At 46.6% G+C, this 23,317-nt stretch overlaps 1 protein-coding gene across 1 annotated transcript in view; it reads right to left on the bottom strand.

Annotated features, from left to right (window-relative positions):
• Window positions 1-3,128: 3,128 nt before the first annotated feature.
• The window catches only part of FBLN1 (fibulin 1), a 119,328-nt gene continuing 99,139 nt past the window's right edge, over window positions 3,129-23,317 (bottom strand). Inside the window, exon 17 of the mRNA XM_044450841.1 lies at window positions 3,129-5,508. Coding sequence (XP_044306776.1) covers window positions 5,369-5,508 — 140 coding nt within the window. The 3' untranslated portion in view covers window positions 3,129-5,368. The remainder of the gene's footprint in view (window positions 5,509-23,317) is intronic.

Genomic DNA, 23,317 nt, shown 5'->3' with positions numbered 1-23,317 from the left:
TCTTTCACAAGTGCTGTTCTCCAGTCACTTGTCACCTAACCTGTACTTATGACACCCATTCCTATGGCCCAAGTGCAAGACCTTGCACTTATCCACATTGAACCACTTCCATAGTCTGTCCAGATCCTTTTGGATCTGGAGTACCTGCTCCTCAGTTGTGGCGACTGCCCTGGTTTTAGTATCATCTGAGAATTTGATCAACAGACTGGTCACCCCTTCTTCCATGTCATTGATGAAAAGATTAAACAGGATTGGCCCCATGATAGAGGCGTGGGGGACCCTGCTTGTCACTGGTCACCATCCTGATGATTCCCCATTAATGGTTACCCTCTGCTTTCAGTAAGTCAACCATGCCCTAATACATCAAACAGGGCTTTGGTGTATCCCAAAAATTCTCAGTTTCTCCATCAGGATATCATGGGGCATTTTGTCAAAGGCCTGGCTGAAATCCAGGTAAACCACATCCACTGCATCCCCTCCATCTAACCACCTTGAAACCTTGTGATTAAATTCCACAAGATTTGTCTGGCAGGACCTGTTTTTGCGGAAGCCATATTGTGTGGCTGCCAGCCTCCCTCCCCTGTCTAGCATCACTAGACCACTCTCTATTATGAGCCTTTCCATTGTTTTTCCTACCATGGACATAAGACTAACTGGTCTGTAATTCCCCATGTCCCTTCCACTATCCTTTTTAAAAATTGGGACCACTGATGCCACCCTCCAGTCCTCTGGAACTTCTCCCGTTCTCCACAAGGCCTCAAAAATGCAGACCAGTGGGCGTAAGAGAATCCCTGCCAACTCCCTCTCTCGGATGTAACCCGTCAGGGCCTGGAGCCTTTATAATGTCCAATGCCCTGAGGAGCCCCTCGACTTCAAGGGGGTTCACTCTATGCCCCTAGGTCCCCGGCCTCATCTAATCTCCTATGCGGATCTCCCCTGCCCTACTTTGGGGTGAACACAGAGGCAAAATTGTCATTTAGCATCTGTGCATGTTCCCTCATATCAGTCACTGGATCTCCTTCCTCCTTATTTAGTGGTCCCACTACTTGTCTCCCCTTCCTTTTCCTATTTACATGCTGAAAGAAGCCCTTTTTGTTGCTCTTGATATTCTTGGCAAGTCTCAGCTCGTAATCAGCCTTAGCCTTGCAAAGAATCTTTCTCCAACGGGCCTCCTCCTCCCGGTATACCCTTTTCTCTATTTGCCCCAGTACCCATTTCCTCTTTCGTCTAATCCCTCCAACCACCTCCTTTCGCATCCATTGCGGTGCTCTCCTCTGCCTCCTCACCTCACTACGTAGAGGAATTGTCAAGGCTTGCACCTCCAAAACCTCCCTTTTGAGTGCCATCCACCCCTCCTCAACTCGCTTACCTTCCAGTAACCTATCCCAGGAGACTTTCCCCAGTCTGGCCTTCAGTTGGCCAAAGTTGGCCCTTTTGAAGTCCCAGCTTCTAGTGTGCGACCTGCTGCACGTCCCCAGTCCCCTGATCTCAAAGCAAAGGATGGAGTGATCACTCGCATCCAGAGCTCCCCTAATCTGTACTTCGTCTATCACCTCCTCTCTATCGATCAAGACCTAGTCAAGGATGTTTCCTCCCCTCATCGCCTCTCGGACCCGCTGTGTGAAAAACCCTCCTTCTATAGCTTCTAGGAAGCGACGTGACCTGGCTGTCACTGCTGTGTGAGTCTCCCAACTAATATCCAGGAGATTGAAATCTCCCATAATTACTGTGTCTCTCCCCTGAGATAGCCTTAGAATCTGGTCTGCCAGGCCATCATCCAGGTCTCAAGTTGACCAGGAGGGCGATAACATACCCCCACTGTCAGATCTTTTTCCCTGTCAAAACCCCTAATTTTCACCCAGACAACCTCTACCGAATCCCCATCTGTGCTGCATTTTATCTCACTGCATCCTATCCCTTCCCTGATGTATAAGCCATGCCCCCACCCCTATTTCCCTTCCTGTCCTTTCTAAAAAGGTGATACCCCTCTATGTTTACATTCCAGTCTTGCCTTTCATCCCACCAAGTTTCTGTGATCCCACCAGGTCCCATACCCTCTTATTCCCAGGAGAGTATCTAAAATACCTGGGAATCATCTAGTTCTGTAACATTTGTGTCACAAGTGACCTGAGCAAAAGATGACTTTGTTTAAGCAAAGGAGGACTCCAAAAAAAGATACAGAGGGTTGCAGTATTTGCTCTTAATGCTATTATAAGTAGAGCAAAATGTTTGGATTCTATACTAGCGAAGGGCGCTCTAAATATTTAGAGATAGGAAGGTAAGGCTGATTTGATAGAAAAGCTCTTATTTGCTATATGCCTTATTACTGTTGCCTACCCACCATATTTTAATTATGTGTATGTGCAAAACATGGATTTTATGGTCTTGTATTTTTTTTAAATTGTATTTGCAATTATTCTTTTGATGGAGCACTATACCTATCATATTGGTGTTAGAGACATGCTCCTGAAATTCTAATCTGTGTGCACAGGAGAGAATGCCAATGATCACAGAAAGCTCTGTGCAAACCAGCATTCACTTCAGTTGAGCAGGCAATGCTCTGTATGTGCATCCCTGCTGTGCCAGCACTGCCATGGATTAAAGCAAGGGGCGGCATAGAAATGTTCTAATAATAATAATAATAATAATAATAATAATAATAATAATAATAATAATAAAGTTCTAGCTTCAGGGCCCTCTAAGGCAAGGCCAACATAAGACTTCAAAAATATTATAGCAGAGGGACATGACCATACTTTTAGGTCAGGGGTGGAGCCTTGTAGAATAAGGCCAGCAGCAAAACATACACACACTAACCTTGCTGAGTTCACTAAGAAGTTCCCTGATTTTTTAAAAGTGCCGTACTGGTTTCCTGCCCAAATCTATTTTTACTCCTGAAACCATGGTGGGCTGGTAACCTTCAGAGATTCCATTAATGATAAATTATATATCCCTTCTATTCTAAAGCCCATTTATTATTTTTGCATTTTCTCACAATTCATCTCTAGACTGCTTCTCCTTTACATTATACAGCTCATAATTTTTGTTGCAAATGTTGTTCAGTTATTGTAAAAGTAAATCATAACAACCAAACAAGATAAAAAATTGTTAGAAAAAGAAAACGCAGATGAAAAATGAAATAGTTTATTTTCAATTGTTTAATAAAATGATACAATAGTGTGAGAAATGGTAGATACAGTAAACATTTATTGAAGGATGTTTCATTTCATTATAGGCTCACAGATAAGTTTGATACACAGAAAGCCAATGAATACAATGGTTCCAATCCCTCTGCCTGCAGAACATTACCAACTATTGTTCTATGAGGGAAAACAGAGAATTTTCTGCACCCAAACTCCAAAACCCAAGTTCATTTGGGGGAAACCATGACAGCTAAACTGGTGTGAAGCACCTATAACTTCATAGACAGACATAAACTCAGTAGGCTTCAGCTCCACCATCAACACCTCGTTTTTGTACAATGTAAATTAGCAAAATTCTCAGTTCTGTTCTTCATTTTATAGAGCATATCTACTGATGTTTCTACAAACTGAATTTTCTTCAGTGTCCCCTAATAATTGACTGTAGGCTAGGAAGAGACAACACTTTCCTTTAGTTGAACTTGGTGTGAAGGAGGTATCATTTCCCATGTCATACATACATTTCACAGCTGGCTGTGTTCACGGGTTGTGCAGTTTTTGTATTGCTCCATTAAACTGAAAAACCCATTTGATTTGAAATGCAGTGGAATAAATGTGTAACACTGTGCAATGCCAGCGATTGTTCTATCATATCACCTTTATTGTTGCTCCACAACATCATTATGACTGAATGTGCTCAAAAATGTTCTATTCTTGACTAGCCCTGCTCAGCGTTTGTAAACTCAAGGTTGTGACTTCCTTTATGAAATCTCATAGTTGGTCTTCCTAGCTTTACTGTCTTCTCCAGTGAGATGCCTTCCCAAGATGTCTTCCCTATTAATCATTAACAGACAGTAAAAACTTTCCTTTTTTGCTTTCTTAATATTCCCTGTGCTAGTAGAAACCACATTACCAATCTGATATTAAATCAATACTATAAACAAAATCTGGTGTCTGACCATTTTAATGTAAAAACACAGAATTGTATTAAGGTTTATTATTTGGGAAGAAAGGGTCCAACCTCATCAGGATGGTATCTGGATTGAGTAGTACCCTGCATTCTTACTTCCAGTGGGTCTTACAGGTTCAGAATCCCTAACTCAAGCATTTCTTCCCCTTCAACTCGAAAGTGTAAGGACACAGAACATTAAACAAGATCCAGAAGAGGGTTTTGCCTTGTCATTGCTGTTTGCTTTTCTCCTTTAAACAGCAGATTCCCACACCACATCCCCCCCCTTTTTTCCCAAAAAAGTACTTTCCAAATGACATGGACAGGGCTTGTTGGGGAAATGCCAAAGCTCTTGTGGGCACATGTTGAACTAGCCATGCAGTTCTTTCTACCTTGGCCACTGAATTTTTAACACATTTGGAGCCTCAGTATCTTGGACACACAGTTTTCAATTGTGCAGCATTATCTTAATTCAGAAGCGGCAAACTGTGACCCTCCAGCTGTTTTGGTGTACAATTTCCAGAATCCCTGGTTAGCACAGTCAGTGCTGAGGGATCATGGGTGTTGTAGGCAGAAACATGTGGAGGACTACATGTTGCCCACCCTTGCTTTAACTGGCATTTTTCTGATCCAATACACTTTTTTAATGAAACCTTCAGACAGAAAACAAAACAAAGCAGACATATGCAGTGGCAAGAAAGGATGGCTTGAAACACCACAGAACAACCCACCATCACCATTGTAGATTAATATATATATAGAATATCAAATGGTGATGGGGCAGGACATTTTACATATTTGTTAATACCAGCGTAAGTCTGCTATAATCCAAATGCATAAGAGGATTATGTGAGCTCCTAGTTTTCACAATGAAAAACTGTTTTCATAACCATTCTAACAAAGGAGGGAAAGTAACGATGAGCACAGGCAAGGCTTTGATACACAATCTTGCATGAAGCAGCCTATCTCAAGGGTATCTACAAAACCATTAGCAAGGTTAAACACTCAGCTGGACGGCAGGCCAACCCATCATGCTGTTTCTTTATCTACACAATACAGCTAGATTGGACCAAAGGATATTGATCTATCCTACTTCAATTTTAGTTAGTTTGCTAGTTGTCCTTTAATTAAACTATAAACCCAATACATCAAATGAAAAGAAAGTTATTTGGCTTTATTGCCCCGCCCTGCCTGGCCAACCCAAAAGCATGTACTCAGCAAACATGTAGTGGAGTTTCACTTTGGGGCTTCTCCTGTTTCCATCCAAACAGCATGTCAATCAAAACCAATATTCCGAAACAAAGATGTGCACATTGACAACATTGCGGTGTGAGACGACTCCTCCCACAACATAGTTCATCTCTAGCCTGAGGGTGGCATAGAACGGACCAATGATGGGCTTCACCTGACGAACGACACCTATAGGTTGAAGAAGAAGAGGAACATGTAAAATTAGTGCCACACACACGTGGTCTCAGATCACCCATCACCAGTGGTGGCTTTGGTTCTTCCTGTCAGGTAGTTTTCAAAAGTGGTGCTGGGAAGCTGCTGTTCCATCCCATGGTTTTTGTATTATGAGGCACCCTAAACTCCTACTTAGTTTGCTATGTGACTTAACATGAAACCTCTGGTCACCCAAAGATCTGGGGCAGAAATTCATCAATTACCTGTTTTCACAGGAAAGTATACAGGTATATAAAGTCTATATACCACAAACCTCCTATAAGTCCCACTTTGAAATGAAGCTCTGGCAGTTGTCAAACCTAAGACTTCCATCAGGGAAATCTCCTCTAATTTTAAAAGTTCCCCTGATGTAGGTACATTCAAAACAGGGGGCCAAATCCTGCAGCTGGATTCTGCTGCAAAAGGGGAAAATACACCTTTGCACAAATAAAAATATCTCGGAGCTTCACTAGCCTCTGACAAATTGGCATCTGACACCTGTCATAGGCTTGCAAAGGAGGGGAATACTTACCTGCTGCCTCACATAGCTGGCATAGCTGGTCAATTCAGACAGCAGGCATCCCCCTCTGGTAAATACCCACCCTCACATTCCCCTGCACCAACCCACTATGCCAAATTTGTGCAAAACTGACAGACCAGGTAAAAGAAATGAGTACAGCTACTGGCACATGTTGTTGGGGTAGAAAAATGGGAATGGGGGATGACCAGATGCAGTCCCTCCACAGTACCACTGGGACACCTGCCAATGGGGATCATGAATGCTGATTTGACAACAGGCTTATGCAATCTAAAAAAAAGAATGTTTCAAAAGGAGAAGTCAGGCTGTGGCAAACTTTGCAAGGATGGTAGGGAGGGGGAAAATGTCTTGTGGGGATATCCATAAGAGGACCAAGGGGGAAAGTGGAAGAAGGAGGGAGCACCCTATGCTTGATGTGCCTGATACTCTGTTGTGCATATGGTAGGTAGGGTAGGGTGGTTTATAGGGTTGTGTGAGTGTTCCCACTGATGGCATTTTTGCCAGTTTTGTTTTTGCTTTCATTTTCTTGTGCTGTTTGTTGTACTTCACTGCACATGGCTACTGTACTATCAACTTCTGACACTGAAAAATATAGGATAACAAAAGGTCACAGAAATTCAAAACTCCTGTTGAGCTGAACATTTTGGCACAGAATTCCTCCTTGAAGTTACAGTGGCATTTGATTTGGAAGGAAGTGCACAGTTTAAGGAAAGATTATTTGATATCATTCCCATTTAGATCTTAGTTTGGCTCATGTTTCAGAAGTGGAGTGCTCAACATCATATATGGAATTCCAGAAGCACTCTCCTAGCAGTTCTCTAAAAGCACATTGGCTTTGGATCTGATGGAAGAGATAAACGTTTGCTTATGCCAGCTGTCAGCAGCCGCTTTTCAAAAGATGTGAAGACCTTAGAGTTCTGTCCTATTTAAATACTGGCTAATATCTTCAGTATGTGGTGAAAAGCAAACTTTTCACCATACTAATTTTGCTTGCCATATTTCATGAAATAACTTCTCTCTCTAAGCATCCTTTCCACTCCCTTAAATGTTGCATTTAAGATTCAATTTTTTGGATTGATTCCCTTGCCTTATAAAATTGACTCATATTGCCAGTAGCTGAGATGGAGGGAACTCCCTGGAACTCCCAGACTTTGCTGTGGCAGAAAGTATGTGAAATAATTTCTCTTTGGCCTCATCTTTGACCTATAACCACATAAATGAATAGGATAGAATCATTTAATTCATTTTTCTCCCTCCAGACTCCACTGGGGTTGGAGTTGCCCAACAGTTCATGGTTTGGTGCAAGACACTGTCAAAAATGCCAGGTCCATGACTATAATTTCCTGTGTAGACAAAAGCCTAAACCAGTGGTGAGGTCCTAGCAATCAGCTTTGGGCTGCCACAAAATCTGTGCTCTCACTTCTAGTATGCTGCACCATTACTTGCACTGAAGCCAAGCATTGTGCCCAGAGTGATGCTATGGTGCCTCAGAAAAGATATCCTCCTAGTTCTGTAGGCATATGATTCATAGTTACCTGAAGGTGAACAACTCCAGCCCCATATTTGTGAGATTTAACTGGAGTTATCAGGTGTTAAAAAAGCATTACAAATAGATAGCAGTTTGGCATGGAGCGAATGCTAGTGTATCTTAAGAAGAAAGTCTTCTGGTCACTGAGAGCTGTCAGATAGCCCAAATCTTGTTTTTAGGTGCAGAATATAAAATCATGGCATCAAGCATCTTACTTTATTGTCAAAAGGAAGGATACAAATAATTATAAATAAATACACCAATAAAACTAAACAAAAAGCATTTCCTGCAGTATTTCTGCTTGCTATGCAACTATTGGAATACCAGCTGAGTGAAAAATGAGTAGCAGTCCTACGGAGGAGTCCTTGGCCTATGTTTCAGAGTGAGCAAATGCAGTGCACAGGGTAGGGTGGCCTTTCCCAAGCCTCTGTTATTGTCAGTTTGAGTCCTTCACTGGCATCTCAGATAAAATGCATAATACGGGCTAGTCTTTTAATTGGTGGCTATGGCAGCAGACAGGTGGGAAATGCTTGATTCATTCCCAGGATGGTCAGCAGCTTGCCTTTACCCAACCCTGAGCTCCACAGACAGTTCCACATTGTGTGGGCCAGCTGCACCTTTGACACAACATGCTCCATCAGCAGGCATTGCACTTCAGGGTCTGCACTGTGTCTGTTCTGGTGTCACAACTAACAGTGCAGCATAGGTCTCCTTTCATAGGATGGGATTCTGGTTGAGATGCTGTCCTTATCATCCATGTTGACACAGCCAGAGGAGGCCCAGCCACCCAACTCAAGCGAATCCACCATTCCACACACCAGGTCAGGTCAAGGGCCTGGGCCCCCATTTCAACTGCTCACTCTTCCAAGGATCATACTAGGAGATCTGGGGCAAGTCACAGTCTTTCAGCCTGGCCTGCCTCTTGTTTTGAAGATAAAAGGAAAAGAATCCTGTCTATACCTGGAAGGAAGGATAGGATACAAATATGACAAAGAATTCAATTTACTTCCTTTGAAATTACAGTGAGATCCTATTCACTAGCAACAGAAACCTCATTAGTACAAACTGTCACTCTCTTGATTTCAGCCTGCTTCCCTCTAGATGATGACAGTGCCAGCCTATACATGTGGAGGCAGACAGAAGTCCTGCTGAGTTCAGTGGGGCTTATTCCCAGGCAAGTTGTATAGGACCATGACCTAAATATCAGAAGCAGGGATGGATGCAGATTGTCCATAGTTCACAGGTGTGTTAAAGCATGCCTGTGGAAACTCTGCCCTGATTTGCACGATCTCCACAGTCTGACATGGCACATTTAAGTGAAAGTAAGCACCAGCATCTATGGGAGTCATCTGGAATATTCAAGTCATGAGTGCAGCTTGTCATGTCATCTGATTCTGGGAACAATGGTTTATCCAAGAGTTAAACATCCTTGCAGAAATCTTGGTCTATTATAGTGTTACGTAAGTAATGTTTTACTCTTGTACACCTCATAGTCCCTGGGTTCAAGACATGAATATTCAAAACCATGATCAACACCTGCCATGGCTGAAATAAGCCATCATGGGCTATTTGATTGAGCTAATCAGTGCTGTTGCATACAGGCAGTAGCCAAGTCCCCAGACATAACTTTTGATTCATGGATTTTAGCCTACTCAGTAGGAGGAGCAGGAATGAGATGAGGTCACCAGATGAAATGCCAGAAACAAAGCCAGGACAAGGAAGCTACTTTCTCCTTAGCCTGATGAGAGCTTTCCCTCTTATCTTGTTGTCATATGAATCAGGCTCCACTGCTGTCCATCAGGCACTACCATGCTCTCCAGCCTCAGCAGGCCCAGTGATCTGCTGCCCACTTTCTGCCAGGCATCAGTTGCTTATCATGAACTCTCCTTCCTATTAGGCTAAGGAGGTTCCAGAGACTTGACAGGCCTTGTTCTGTGTCTGACTGGCAGCTCTACTATAATAAATACATTGTGAAATCCATCATAAGCCCACCACAACTAAACATTCCATTAAGCATTCTTAATATGCATTATTATAAAAACATGCACTTCACTCTACCACAGGCTTGGGTAATCAGGAGCTTACTGCTTCTGCCAGCATACCCAATGCTGATGGGTCATGGAAGCTGCAGACCAAAATAGGTTGGCCACAAGTTTCCTACTCTGGCCTATTGTTGAGTCATGTTAGATTGCAGGCACAAAAGAATAGCCTAGATCTGATGGGAGGCAAAGTCCCAGAAATCTTCAAAAATGGTAGTAGACTGGTTACCCTTAAGTGCATACTAGGAAAGACACTGGAAAAGCTCATAATAGCGAGAGTAATAGTAACCCTAAATAGGGAATGGAGGTTGGCAGCCATGCAACATGACTTCTGCAAAAACAGCTCATGCAAGACAAACCTTGTGGAATTCTAGGACAAGGTTTTTAGGTAGCTAGACAGAGGGGACACGGTGAATGTGGTTTACGTGGAATTCAGCAAGGACTTTGACAATGAGCTGCATGATATCCTGCAGAAATTGAGTTTTTGGGATAGACCAATACACTATACGATGGATTAGGGCACAATTGACAGACTGAAAACAGAAGGTAACGATTAGTGGGGAATCATCAGGATGGTGGTCAGTGAAAAGTGGGATCCCCCAGGGCTCTCTCCTGGGACCCAACCTTGAATCTTTTCATCAATGACCTGGAAGAAGGGGTGACCAGTCTGCTGATCAAATCCACAGACAATACTAAACTGGGGGGAGGGGGACTGAGGAGCAGGTATTCCAGATCCAGAAGGATCTGGACAGACTATGGAAGTGGGCAGAAGACAACAGGATGGCGTTCAATGTGGATAAGTGCAAGGTCTTCCACTTGGGGCATAGGAATGGGTGTCATAACTACAGGTTAGGGGACATAGAAACATAGAAACAGAGCGAAGAAGAAGGGGTCTCCCAGGCCATCTAGTCTGACCTCTGGCACCAGCCAGCTCTGCTCACGACATGCCCACCATGTGCAAGTCCAGCCTGTCTTTCAGCACCCTCACCAATGGGGCCTCAAAGACCTCGTGGAAGCCCATTCCACACCCTCGGGGTCCTAACTATCAGGAAGTGCTTCCTGGCATCTAAATGGAACCTTGGTTCCCTGAGCTTTGCTCCGTTGGAGCGCGTCCTGCCTTCCTCTGCAGGGGAGAACAAGTCTCAACCCATCTCCATGTGACATCCCCTCACATACCTGTATGTCGCCAACAGATCTCCTCAGAGTCTCCTCTTCTCCAGGCTGAAGAGACCCAGTTCCCTCAGTCTCGCCTCATACCCGATCCCCTGCAAACCTGGCACCAACCTTGTGGCCCTACGCTGCACTGACTCTAACCTGGCTATATCCTTTCTGTAATGAGGGGCCCAAAACTGAGCACAATACTTCAGTTGGAGGCACATCAGAGACATACAGAGTGGTAGTAATACCTCTCTCGATCTAGAAGCTACACTTCTGGCTATGCAACCAAGAGTGGCGTTCGCCCTCTTGACCACCGCATCACACTGCTGACTCATGTTTAGCCTGCAGTCAACCAGTACCCCGAGGTCCCTTTCACAAGTGCTGCTCTCCAGTCACTTGTCCCCCAACATGTACTTATAACTCCTCTTACTATGCCCCAAGTGCAAGACCTTGCACTTATCCACATTGAATGCCATCCTGCTGTCTGCTGCCCAGTTCCATAGTCTGTCCAGCTCCTTTTAGATCTGGAGTACCAGATCCTCAGTTGTGGCCACTGCTCCAGTTTTAGTGCCGTCTGCAAATATGATCAGCAGATTGTTCACCCATTCTTCCATGTCATTGATGAAAAGATTAAATAGGATCGGCCCCAAGACAGGGCCCTGGGGGACCCCGCTTGTCACTGGCTGTCATCCCAATGTTTTCCCACTAATGGTTTCCCTCTGCTTTCGGTCAGTCAACCATGTCCTAATCCATCAGACAATGCTTTGGTGTATCCCAAAACTCCTCAGTTTCTCCACCAGGATATCATGGGGCACTTTGTCAAAGGCCTTGCTGAAATCCAGGTATACCACATCCACTGCATCCCCTCCATCTAGCCACCTCGAAACCTTGTCATAGAATTCCACAAGGTTTGTCTGGCAGGACCTGTTTTTGTGGAAGCCGTATTGTGTGGCTGCCAGCCTCCCTTCCCTATCTAGCATCACTAGATCTCTCTCTATTATGAGCCTTTCCATTGTTTTTCCTACCATGGATGTAAGGCTAACTGGTCTGTAATTCCCCATGTCCCTTTTACTATCCTTTTTGAAAATTGGGACCACTGACACCATCCTCCAGCCCTCTGAAACTTCTCCCTTTTTCCACGATGCCTCAAAAATGGAGGCCACTGGGTGTGAGAACCCTTGCCAACTATCTAAGTGCTCTCGGGTGTAACCTGTCAGGGCCTGGCACCTTTGTAATGTCCAATGCCCTGAGGAGCCCCTCGACTTCAAGGGGGGGTGACTCTAATCTGTGCCCCTAAGTCCCCGGCCTCATCTAATCACCTATGCGGATATCCCCCATCCTGCTTTGGGAAGAACACATAGGCAAAATTGTCATTTAGCATCTGTGCCTGACCCCTCATATCAGTCACTGGATCTCCTTCCTCCTTATTTAGTTGTCCCACCACTTGTCTCCCCTTCCTCTTCTTATTTACATGCTGAAAGAAGCCCCTTTTGTTGCTCTTGATATTCTTGGCAAGTCTCAGCTCGTAATCAGCCTTAGCCTTGCAAAGAATCCTTCTGCAACGGGCCTCCTCCTCCCGGTATACCCTTTTCTCTATTTGCCCCAGTACCCATTTGCTACAGAGGTTCCTCTGTCGTCTAATCCCTCTAACAACCTCCTTTCGCATCCATGGCGGTGCTCTCCTCCGCCTCCCCACCTTACTATGTAGAGGAATTGTCAAGGCTTGCACCTCCAAAACCTCCCTTTTGAGTGCCATCCACCCCTCCTCAACTCGCTTACCTTCCAGTAACCTATCCCAGGGGACTTTCTGCAGTCTGGCCTTCAGTTGGCCATCTTGAAGTCCCAGCTTCTAGTGCTCGACCTGCTGCACGTCCCCTGTCCCCTGATCTCAAAGCAAAGGATGGAGTGATCACTCGCATCCAGAGCTCCCCTAATCTGTACTTCATCTATCAGCTCCTCTCTATTGGTCAAGACCAAGTCGAGGATGTCTCCCCCCCCCCCGCCTCTCGGCCCCTCTGTGTGAAAAATCCTCCCTCTATAGCTTCTAGGAAGCGACATGACCTGGCTGTCACTGCCGAGTGAGTCTCCCAACTAATATCCGGGGGACTGAAATCTCCCATAATTACTGTGTCTCTCCCCCAAGATATCCTTAGAATTTGGTCTGCCAGGCCATCATCCAGGGGCTCAAGTCGACTGGGTGGGCGATAACATACCCCCACTGTCAGGTTGCTTTCCCTGTCAAAACCCCTAATTTTCACCCAGACAGCCTCTACCGAATCCCCATCTGTGCTGCATTTTATCTCACTGCATCCTATCCCTTCCCTGATGTACAAAGCCATGCCCCCACCCCTCTTTCCCTTCCTGTCCTTTCTAAAAAGGGGATACCCCTCTGTGTTCACATTCCAGTCTTGCCTTTCATCCCACCAAGTTTCTGTGATTCCCACCAGGTCATACCCTCCTATTCCCAGGAGAGCTTCAAGCTCTTCCTGCTTATTACCCATGCTCCTAGCATGGGTGTACATGCACGTCAACTCCTTCCCACCACTTCCTTTCCTTGGAGTCCCCAGCCTCCTCCTTCCTCCTAACCCTAACCCTGAAAGCCCCCCTCCCCCCAGCTCAGTTTAAAGTCTTCCGGACGAAGCTCACTAGAGCATCTCCAAAGGACCTTTCCCCCATCCTCATGAGGTGTAACCTGTCCCTTGCCAGAAGTCCATTGGCAAGAAACCGAGTGCCGTGGTCGAGGAACCCAAAGGGTTCCTTCTGGCACCACACCCTAAGCCAGTCGTTCACCTCGGAGTCCCTCCTGTCCCTGCCTGGCCCAAATCCCTGGACCAATAAGATCAACAGGAAAGCCACTTGGGCCTTTAGCTCCTTGAGTTTCTTCCCCAAGGCCTCGAAGTCCCTGGTGATCCTGACCACACCCTGCCTGGTCACGTTGTTTGTGCCCACATGATCAACAGGAGCGGCTGGTGACCGCCGGAGCAAATAAGACGCTCCACTCTGTCCTTCACATGCCAGATGCGTGCGTCCAGCAGGCAGCAAACCTCCCTTACCTCCAGGTTGGGGAGGCACACTGCCACCTCAGTGTCCCTCAGCAGGGAGTCCCCAACAACAATCACCCGCCGCCGTGTTTTCCTGGTGGTGGTGGGCAGTCATGCCCTGGCCCTCACCTCTCCTGCAGCGGCCCCCTTGCCGCTTGTTGTCCCAGGCTGGGGGTCCTTCTGGTCTAGCCTCCCCAAGTGGAGAGAACCTGTTTCCCAGCTCCAGATTTGTGTCAGGTGGTGCCAGCACGGCCTCCTCCTCCTGTGGGTGACATGCCTCCATGTCTCCCCAGCTGCTCCTCCCGTGGCCTCTCCCTCAACCATCTGTCCAGAGGGGGGCTGCTTCCGGGGGGGGGGCTGGAGAGCTCTCTCGGCCCTCAAGCACCTCAGCTCCTCCTCTAGCAGGACCACCAGCTTACACTGAGTGGAAGTGTAACCCTGCCTCTCCTGGGGGAGAAGGGCAAACATGTCGCAGTGAACAGCAACACCTGTGACTCCTGCCAAGGCCATCTCCTGGTCCGCCATTGGGAACTCTTCTGAGATTGTACCTTGGTCCCCTGCCTTGTCTGTTCTGCAGTACCCCTCACTCGCCCAGTTCTCCCAGACAAAAACCCACACACACACACGCAAGGATAAAATAAATTTAAACTGGAGGAATAACTAAGGAAAGCAAAGCACAGAACAGGACAAAACAAAACAAAAAGAAAGAAAAACAAAGCAATTAAAAAAGCAAAACAAACAAACAAACAAAACCCCTCAGCCTCCCAGGGATGGGAGTCCTCGGGCAGCCCGGGCCGCAGCTAAGGGACGCAGACAAGGGACCACGTCTTATCAGTCCCTCAGTGCAGTGGCCCCGCCCATCTACTTCCTCCTGGCCCCTCTAGCCTCTCTGGCCCCGCCTCCCTTCCTCTCTGCTGCTCCTGGCCCTCTGCTCCTCTGCCCAGCTCCTACCTTGCCTTCACCAGTCCCCTGGCCACTCAGCACCCTCTCCCAGCCTGTGTCTCTGCTGCTCTGCCAAGAGGCCAGAGCCAAAAGGGCAACACTTGTGAAAGGGACCTCGGGGTGGTGGTTGACTGCAGGCTAAACATGAGTCAGCAGTGTGATGCTGTGGTTAAGAGGGCGAACACCACCCTTGCCTGCATAGCCAGAACTGTGGCTTCTAGATTGAAAGAGGTATTGCTACCACTCTATACAACTCTGGTGCGCCCACAACTGGAGTATTGTGTTCAGTTTTGGGCCCCTCATTACAGGAAGGATATAGCCAGGTTGGAATCAGTGTAGTGTAAGGCCACAAGGATAGAGAATGGATTGCAGAGAAATCTGTATGAGGCAAGACTGAGGCAACTGGGTCTTTTCAGCCTGGAGAAGAGGAGACTCCAAGAGGATCTGTTTGCAATACATAGTTTATGTTGTGGGGGATGGGGGATGTCACACGGAGGTGGGTCGAGACCTGTTTTCCCTGTGGAGGATGGCAGGATATGTTCCAGTGGAGCAAAGCCCAGGGAACCAAGGTTCAATCTGGATGCCAGAAAGTACTTCCTGACAGTTAGGACCCCAAGGATATGGAATGGGCTTCCACAGGAGGTGGAAGGGTGTTCAAGGATAGGATGGACATGAACATGGTGGGCATGTCGTGAGCGGAACTGGCTGGAGCCGGGGGTCAGACTAGATGGCCTGGGAGACCCCTTCTGACTCACTCTGTTTCTATGTTTCTAAATCAGGAGGGCGCCAGGCTGGGGCAGGCTGCTGTAGACCTCATAAGATTGTCATAAGCATTGCAGGCATATCGAGCCTAAAATGCTTTGGAGCACATCCAAAAAGCACCACAGAGTGCTTTTAAGCCACATTATTGGTCTTGCTGCCATTATCATAATATGGTCAATGATTCAGAAGAAGAGCCCACCGTCAATATAATGTGGATCAGGCACATTACTTGATGAGCACAGATGCCAGGATACTGCTGGTGTTGAACTTAATGTTGTTGTTGTTGTTGTTGTTAGTGGCTTTTGTATGCCATCCTATTATACAAAATCTCAGGACAGCTTACAATATTTAAAAGAACAATTAAAACAACAATTTCTAATAAATAATAGAAACAAAGCAAAATAAATCACAAAGCAAACAGAGTGACTGAAGGTTAAAAGTTGTTAAATTTTAAAATACTGTTGAAATAAAATGGTTTTGGCATGGCACTGAAAAGAGTATAAACTTGGCACCAGGAGTACCTCTCTCGGAAGTACATTCCAGAGTCTGGACGCCACAGCAGAGAAGGCCCTACTTCAAGTTGATAACTTTTTTACCTCTTAGAGAGGGTTCCCAGAGCAGGGTTCCTCCTGCAGATCTTAAGGGGCGTGAGAGCGTATAAGGAAGGAGACGTTCCTTCAGGTATCCTGGTCCCAAGCCGTTTAGAGCTTTATAGGTCAAAACCAGCACCTTGAATTAAGCCCAGACTTCAACTGGAAGCCAGTGGAGCTGGTAGAGGATTGGTGTTATATAAGAGTAACGGCTGGTTCCTGTCAGCAGCCTGGCAGCTCTATTCTGTACCAGTTGCAGTATCTGGACCGTTTTCAAGGGCAGCCCCATGTAGAGCGTGTTGTTGTTGTTGTGTTGTGGTAATCCATGCGGGAAGTTACCAGCTCATGTATCACTGTTGCTAGGGAGTGCTCATCCAGGTAAGGACACAGCTGATGTATCAGTCAAAGTTGTAGGAAAGCACTCCTTGCCATCACCGCCACCTGGAACTCCAGTGACAGCTCTGAGTCAAGGAGTACTCCCAAACTGCAGACCCTGTCCTTTAGAGGGAGTGTTACCCCATCCGGAACTGGGTCAAAATCACCTAACTGGAGACCTGCACCACCTACCAACAGGACTTCCGTCTTATCTGGATTGAAGCTCAGTTTATTGGCCCTCATTCAGCCCATTACCTCAGCCAGGCACTGGTTCAGTACAGCCACCGCCTTAACTGGAGCAGATGTAAATGAAAGGAAGAGCTGGGTGTCATCAGCATACTGATAACTCTGCAGCCCAAACCTCCTGATGACCTCTCCCAGCCGTTTCATGTAGATGTTATATAGCATAGGGGACAAAAAAGAGCCCTGCAGAACTCCATGGCAAAGCTGCCATGGCACAGAGGTATAGTCCCCCAGCACCACCATCTGGAATCAGCCAGCCAAATAGGAGTGGAACCACTGCCACGCAGTGCCTCCTACTCCCAAGTCAGCCAGCCTATCCAAAAGGATACCATAGTCGATGACATCAAAAGCCACTGAGAGGTCCAGGAGAACCAACAGGGACGCACTCCCCCGTCCCTCTCCCTGCACAGGTCATCATACAGGGTGACCAAGGCAGATTCAGTACCATAACCGGTTCTGAAGCCAGACAGAAATGGGTCCAGATAATCAGTTTCATCCAAGAGTGCCTGGAGTTGTCCCACCACCACCCGTTCTAACACCTTGCCCAAAAACGGAATATTGGCCACCGGTCTAAAGTTGGTGACCACCTCTGGATCCAGAGATGCCTTCTTTTGGATAGGCTGAATCACCACCTCCTTCAAGGGGGCTGGGATCCAGCCGTCCCTCAGTGAGGCAACAATAACTTCCTGGACCCAGGGACCAATCTCATAACTGGCCTCCTTAAGTAGCCAGGAAAGGCAAGGGTCAAGAAGACAGGTAGTGGGACATACCATCCCAAGCACCTTGTCCACATCATCAGGCTGCAATAACTGAAACTCATCCATTAAAGATCGACCAGACAGAGCTCTGGACACTTCCTGTACTAGAACCATATCAACTGTGGAGTCCAATTCATGACAAATCTGAGCTATTTTTTCCTTAAAGTGCTGGTCAAAGTTGTCACAGCGGGCTGCTGAAGGTGTGACCACGTCATTTTCCTGGCCAGCGTGTGTTAGGCCTCGCACTATTCAGAAAAGCTCCACTGGATGGCACCGTGAGGAAGCAATGAAAGTTGAGAACTGCCTCTTCGCCACCCTCACTGCCACAGCATAGGCTCGATAATGAGCACGTAAGTGTTTTCAGTCAGATTTGTCCCGAGATTTCTTCCACCTGTGCTCTAGCCTTCTCCCAATCTGCTTCATTGCCTGCAACTCAGGCGTATACCATGGTGCCGAGCAGACTCTGCTAGGTGGGAGAGGGCGCTTAGGAGCGATTGTGTTGATTAACCTGGTCATCTCCTTATTCCATGAATCGACCAGGAAATCAACAGGAGTGCCAGCTTTATCAGACAGAAAATCCCCCAGAGCCCTCAGGAATCTATCTGGATCCATCTTGCTCTGAGGGCGGACCCGCACCCTTCCAGAGGAAGGTATCAGCCCCGAGCACAAACCTCATGAGGAAGTGGTCTGATCATGACAAAGCAGTTAAGGTCAAGTTTCTCACTTCCAGGCTACCCTCTTCCCGCCCCGTCGAGAAAACCAGGTCAAGCGTGTGACCTCTTTCATGGGTTGGGCTGGTGATACGTTGAGACAGCCCCATGGCTGCCATGGAAGCCATGAAGGCCTGAGCAGCCCTGGATAGAAGCGCCTCAGCATGGAAGTTGAAGTCCCCCAGGACCAACATCCTGGGGGGTCCCCAACACCAGATCTAAGATGATCTCCGTCAGCTCAGGCAGGGAGTCTGCTGGGCAGGAGGCTGCACGATACACCTGCAGAGTCCCTAATCTATCTCAATCACACAACACCAGGTACAAACACTCAAGACCTGGCCTTGAAGGGACAGGAAGCCCCGTGAGGGGTATGTCGGCTCGGTGAATTAATGTGGCCCCCCTCCCCTCCCATCTGGGCATGATTGGTGTTATACCAAGTACCCGGATGGGCATAATTGTATGAGGGAGACATCTTCCCCTTCTCCCACCCAGGTCTCGGTAATACATGCCAGGTCAGATCAAGTCATGGATGAGGGATGTCTTGTTGTAGCATTCAACAGCAACACCATCAGGCCCGGGGCAGCTGACATTGCTGCCAGGATCGTTCTGGTTGGGGGAGTAACCAGAAGAGTGGGCGTCCCTCCTTAATCTCCTCAATCTCCCTCCTTAATCTCCTCAATCCTCTCATCCCGAGAGTTTCTGGCATTGTAATCAGGGACTGGAGTATTCTTTGGGCTCATCTGTGTTGCTGTTAGATATAATTACATTTCCCTCCCCCTTGCCCCCTTTGAAATATGTAAGCTCCTCAGGCAGTTCACCTTCATGTCTGGTTTCTGCTTGTATGTTGTATCACAGAGCCAGCTTGCTAATAACCCTGTATCTTGAACTAGAAAGAGCCATGCAGAGATTTAACCCATTCCTTGCAATTACCCCCAGCACTCACAATACTCCTTCACATTGGCATGGCCAGGGCAAGACTAGGTGAAACCAGGACAGTGGGCCACCAGAACAGAACAAGGCCTGCTGCTTTATGGGGGCTCTACCAGAGGAAGGGCAAGCAGATTAATCAGGCTCAACAGGGGTGAAGTGAACCTTCATAACCTCCTAGCCATTCTTGCAGTACAGCCTCTGCAATATACCTGGCTCCTCCTCGTACAGGGTCTCTGAGGTCATTGGCTTGAACTAGAAGCTGAAGCAAAGCAAGCAAACCATACTGTTGACTGTGCAAAGGCAGAAGGCTAGAAAGGCTCGCATTCAAATGAGGGCTACCCTTTCCTCCAAGCTGTGTACGGTGCATTATGTATAGCTGATTCTAGATTTTTTTTACTTTAGTGCAAGCATGTGGCCCCCTGAACAGGACTGGAACCCCAGCACATTCTTGGGTGGGGGGGGAGTGGCATACACTAACCCTTCCCACCCTACTACATTCCTCCCCTAAATTCCCCACCCCAAGAAGGCTAAAGAAAAAGAAAGTCTCCATTTGCACTACTGGAGATGTCTTTCCTTCTGCAGGGGGTAAATGGAGTGGGGAATGGATAGGAGGGAAGCTTTAGTGCCTCCCCCCCAATGCACAGTATAGTCCAAATCCATACTGGGATTCTGCATGGTAGTCACAGTGCTGGACTTGGGACCTGAGAGACCTGTAGTTCAGTAGGAGTCTTTAGTCCAGTCATGCCCTCTCAGCCTAACCCACCTCACAGGGTTGTTGTGAGGATAAAATGGAATGGAAGAGATCCTTGTAAGCTGCCTTAGTTCCTTGCAAGAGGAACAAAGGTAGGATATAAATGCAATATGATGATAATGATATCAGTTCGGCCACTTGTCACACATTTAGCATAGCATGCAGCATAGCTCTAAGCCCATCCAGTCCAGAGGCGCTCCATGCAGCAGTGATGCTGAATTTCCCGTTTCTCTTCTATGCCTAAAGTGAATTGGAGGCCAAAGTGTCCACAACACAGCCCAGTCAATATGTTAGGATCTCCCCACAAGACTTCCATTTGAAACCTTGATGCTCCTGACAAGAATGATCATATCTGAATTAAATGGGGCCATCTTAGTGCTGCTTGGATTTTGTATTAATGTCTAGCACAACTCTAGTGAGATCCTGTATTTTTCACTGTACAACCATTTAATCCTCACTGGTTAGCTGTTTCTTGGCCTGCAGCCACACCATGGCACACAGCGTGCCATGGCTGTGTGATTCTATTTCCCAAAGAAAAGAAAGACCCTAATCCAGAGGATTTGGCCTGGAAGCCATTGCACAATCAATCCATCATCACCTCAAGACAAGAGCCAGGTTGCTATTTTAAGCAGAGTTTCTAAAGAATGACACTGTCAGAGCTGCAATGTATTCCAATCCCTGACCAAATTCTAAGAATAAAGAGATCTCTTTAAATGAAGAGTGGGGATTGTTTTTGAAAGAGCATGTTATCTTTGGAAATGGATAGCCAAGGGTTAAATACCAACAGCACCTGGTTGCTATGGAGAGAAATGTTGCAGCAACCAAATCCTAGCAGCAGGAATTCAAAATTGCGTTAGGAATAGGTTAACTGAAAGCAAGAGCAGTTGTTTCCTCTCTTGTATTTGTTTTGTTTCTTATGTTTTATTTTTTCTAATTCCACGTATGTCTTTCAGGCCACAGATATCTGAGAATCTTTTTGGGGGGGGGGGTTTGTTTTGTTTTCATACCTGTTCATACCTGTGCTGCATCAACATCATTTTTAAAGCAACCTGGGCTTTTTATTCTTATTTATTAGATTTCCATCATACCCATATCTTCACAAAGAGGCCAGGGCCTCTACCAGTCTTTGTAAAACACAATATACTATATACAACGTTAAGTCATGACTCTAAAGTCATAAATACCTAATCAACTACAGTAAAATCATCAACTGTGAGGAATGCAACAGACAGTAGTGAGATGACAGAACTAATCAACTCTTGTCTTAGCTGGACTGAGCTCCGATTTTGCATGCTGTTCCATGTGCTCTCACACACACTGTTCTGGCAATATATGTGTGAAAAGTATTTGGTATTTCATGATGTGTTTTCATATACCTGATTTGCATCAGATCTCACCAGACAACTGTTCTCAGTGCCCAGACTTATCTCTGGAACATGAAATAAGACTTGACAAAAATGTCCCTGGGTGAGTGCAAGGTATAGCTTTCTGACCCTGAACTTGGGTGCTTTCAATTTGGATGCTCTCAATACATACCATTTTGGATTCCTACTCCACAATTTAATTACAACAGCCCTTTTGGAAGTTGAGACACTCTCTCTGGGCAGCAGCAGTTTCAGCATATGAGGGGACTATAATTCAGCACCTCTTTAGGATGGCCGGAAGGCAGTAGTTGTATGAAGCAAGAGCTTCCAGAACAGAGGGGTTTTTTTCCCCAAACATGCCCCAACTCAGACAAAACATAGAAACAGAGCAAGTCAGAAGGGGCCTCCCAGGGCATCCATTCTGACCCCCAGCTCCAGCCAGCTCCACTCACAACATGCCCACCATGTGCATGTCTAGCCTATCCTTGAACACCCTCACCAATGGGGCCTCAACCACTTCCTGTGGAAGCCCATTTCATACCCTCGGGGTCCTAACTGTTTGTGTTCCTGACATCTAAATGGAACCTTGGTTCCCTGAGCTTTGCTCCGTTGGAGCACATCCTGCCTTCCTCTGCAGGAGAGAACAGGTCTCTACCCACCTCTGTGTGACATCCCCTCACATACCTGTATGTCACCAACATCCCCTCTGAGTCTCCTCTTCTTCAGGCTAAAGAGACCCAGTTCCCTCAGTCTCGCCTCATACAGGATCCCCTGCAAACCAGCCACCAACCTTGTGACCCTATGCTGCACTGACTCTAACCTGGCTATATCCTTTCTGTAATGAGGGGCCCAAAACTGAGCACAATACTCCAGTGGAGGGCGCACCAGAGTTGTAGAGTGGTAGTAATACCTCTCTCGATCTAGAAGCCACAGTTCTGGCTATGCAACCAAGGGTGGCGTTCGCCCTCTTGACCACCGAATCACACTGCTGACTCATGTTTAGCCTGCAGTCAACCAGCACCCGGAGGTCCCTTTCACAAGTGCTGCTCTCCAGCCACTTATCCCCTAACCTGTACTTATAAAACCCGTTCCTATGCCCCAAGTGCAAGACCTTGCATTTATCCACATTGAATGCCATCCTGTTGTCTCCTACCCATTTCCACAGTCTGTCCAGATCCTTTTGGATCTGGAGTACCTGCTCCTCAGTTGTGACCACTGCCCTAGTTTTAGTATTGTCTGTGAATTTGATCAGCAGACTGTTCACCCATTCTTCCATGTCGTTGATGAAAAGATTAAACAGGATCGGCCCCAGGACAGAGCCCTGGGGGACTCCACTTGTCACTGGTCTCCATCCTAATGATTCCCCACTAATGGTTACCCCCTGCTTTCGGTCAGTCAACCATGCCCTAATCCATCTGACAGTGGATTGGTCTATCTCAAAATTCCTCAATTTCTCCACCAGGATATCATGGGGCACTTTGTCAAAGGCCTTGCTGAAATCCAGGTAAACCACATCCACTGCATCCCCTCCATTTAGCCACCTTGAAACCTTTTCATAGAATTCAGAACTCTGACACAGAGTGAAGCAAAAAGCTTTATAGTGCTTTATAATACCCCAGGTTTTAAATAGGGCCTTTTTCTACAGGCTGAAAATGAATTCTTCACTGACAGCTGGTTAAAAGAAAAAAACAAAACAAAAAGGTATGTAGCAGAAAGTCTGTAAAAAGGCTTAAAGAGAACAAGCAGAGGCTTTATTTCTGTTTACCCTTCCTGTAGTTCAGTTGAGATTGAAGGCTACAAGTGACACCTTGCAGACTGAACTACAAAATAGGGAGACTGTCCCAGTATTCATATTTGGCAAATCTGCTCCTAAAGCTCAGGTCTGGCTTGGCTGAAACCAGGTTTAAGGATCAGATGAAGAAAAAAGCACTCCTTCCCACTGTCCAGCTCTTTTCTAGCCAGGCTGAGACAGTATTATAGTGACCTGCACCAGCCTAGGTTAAAATGAAATCAAGCATGTTTTGACAACCTGGTTTTATTCCCTAGCTTTCATGGT

The sequence above is a fragment of the Varanus komodoensis genome, unplaced genomic scaffold (assembly GCF_004798865.1).
Source record: "Varanus komodoensis strain SLA01 unplaced genomic scaffold, ASM479886v1 scaffold69, whole genome shotgun sequence".
NCBI lineage: Eukaryota > Metazoa > Chordata > Lepidosauria > Squamata > Varanidae > Varanus > Varanus komodoensis.
The sequence above is the reverse complement of the archived record's forward strand: the minus strand, read 5'-3'. Positions and strand labels throughout refer to the sequence as shown.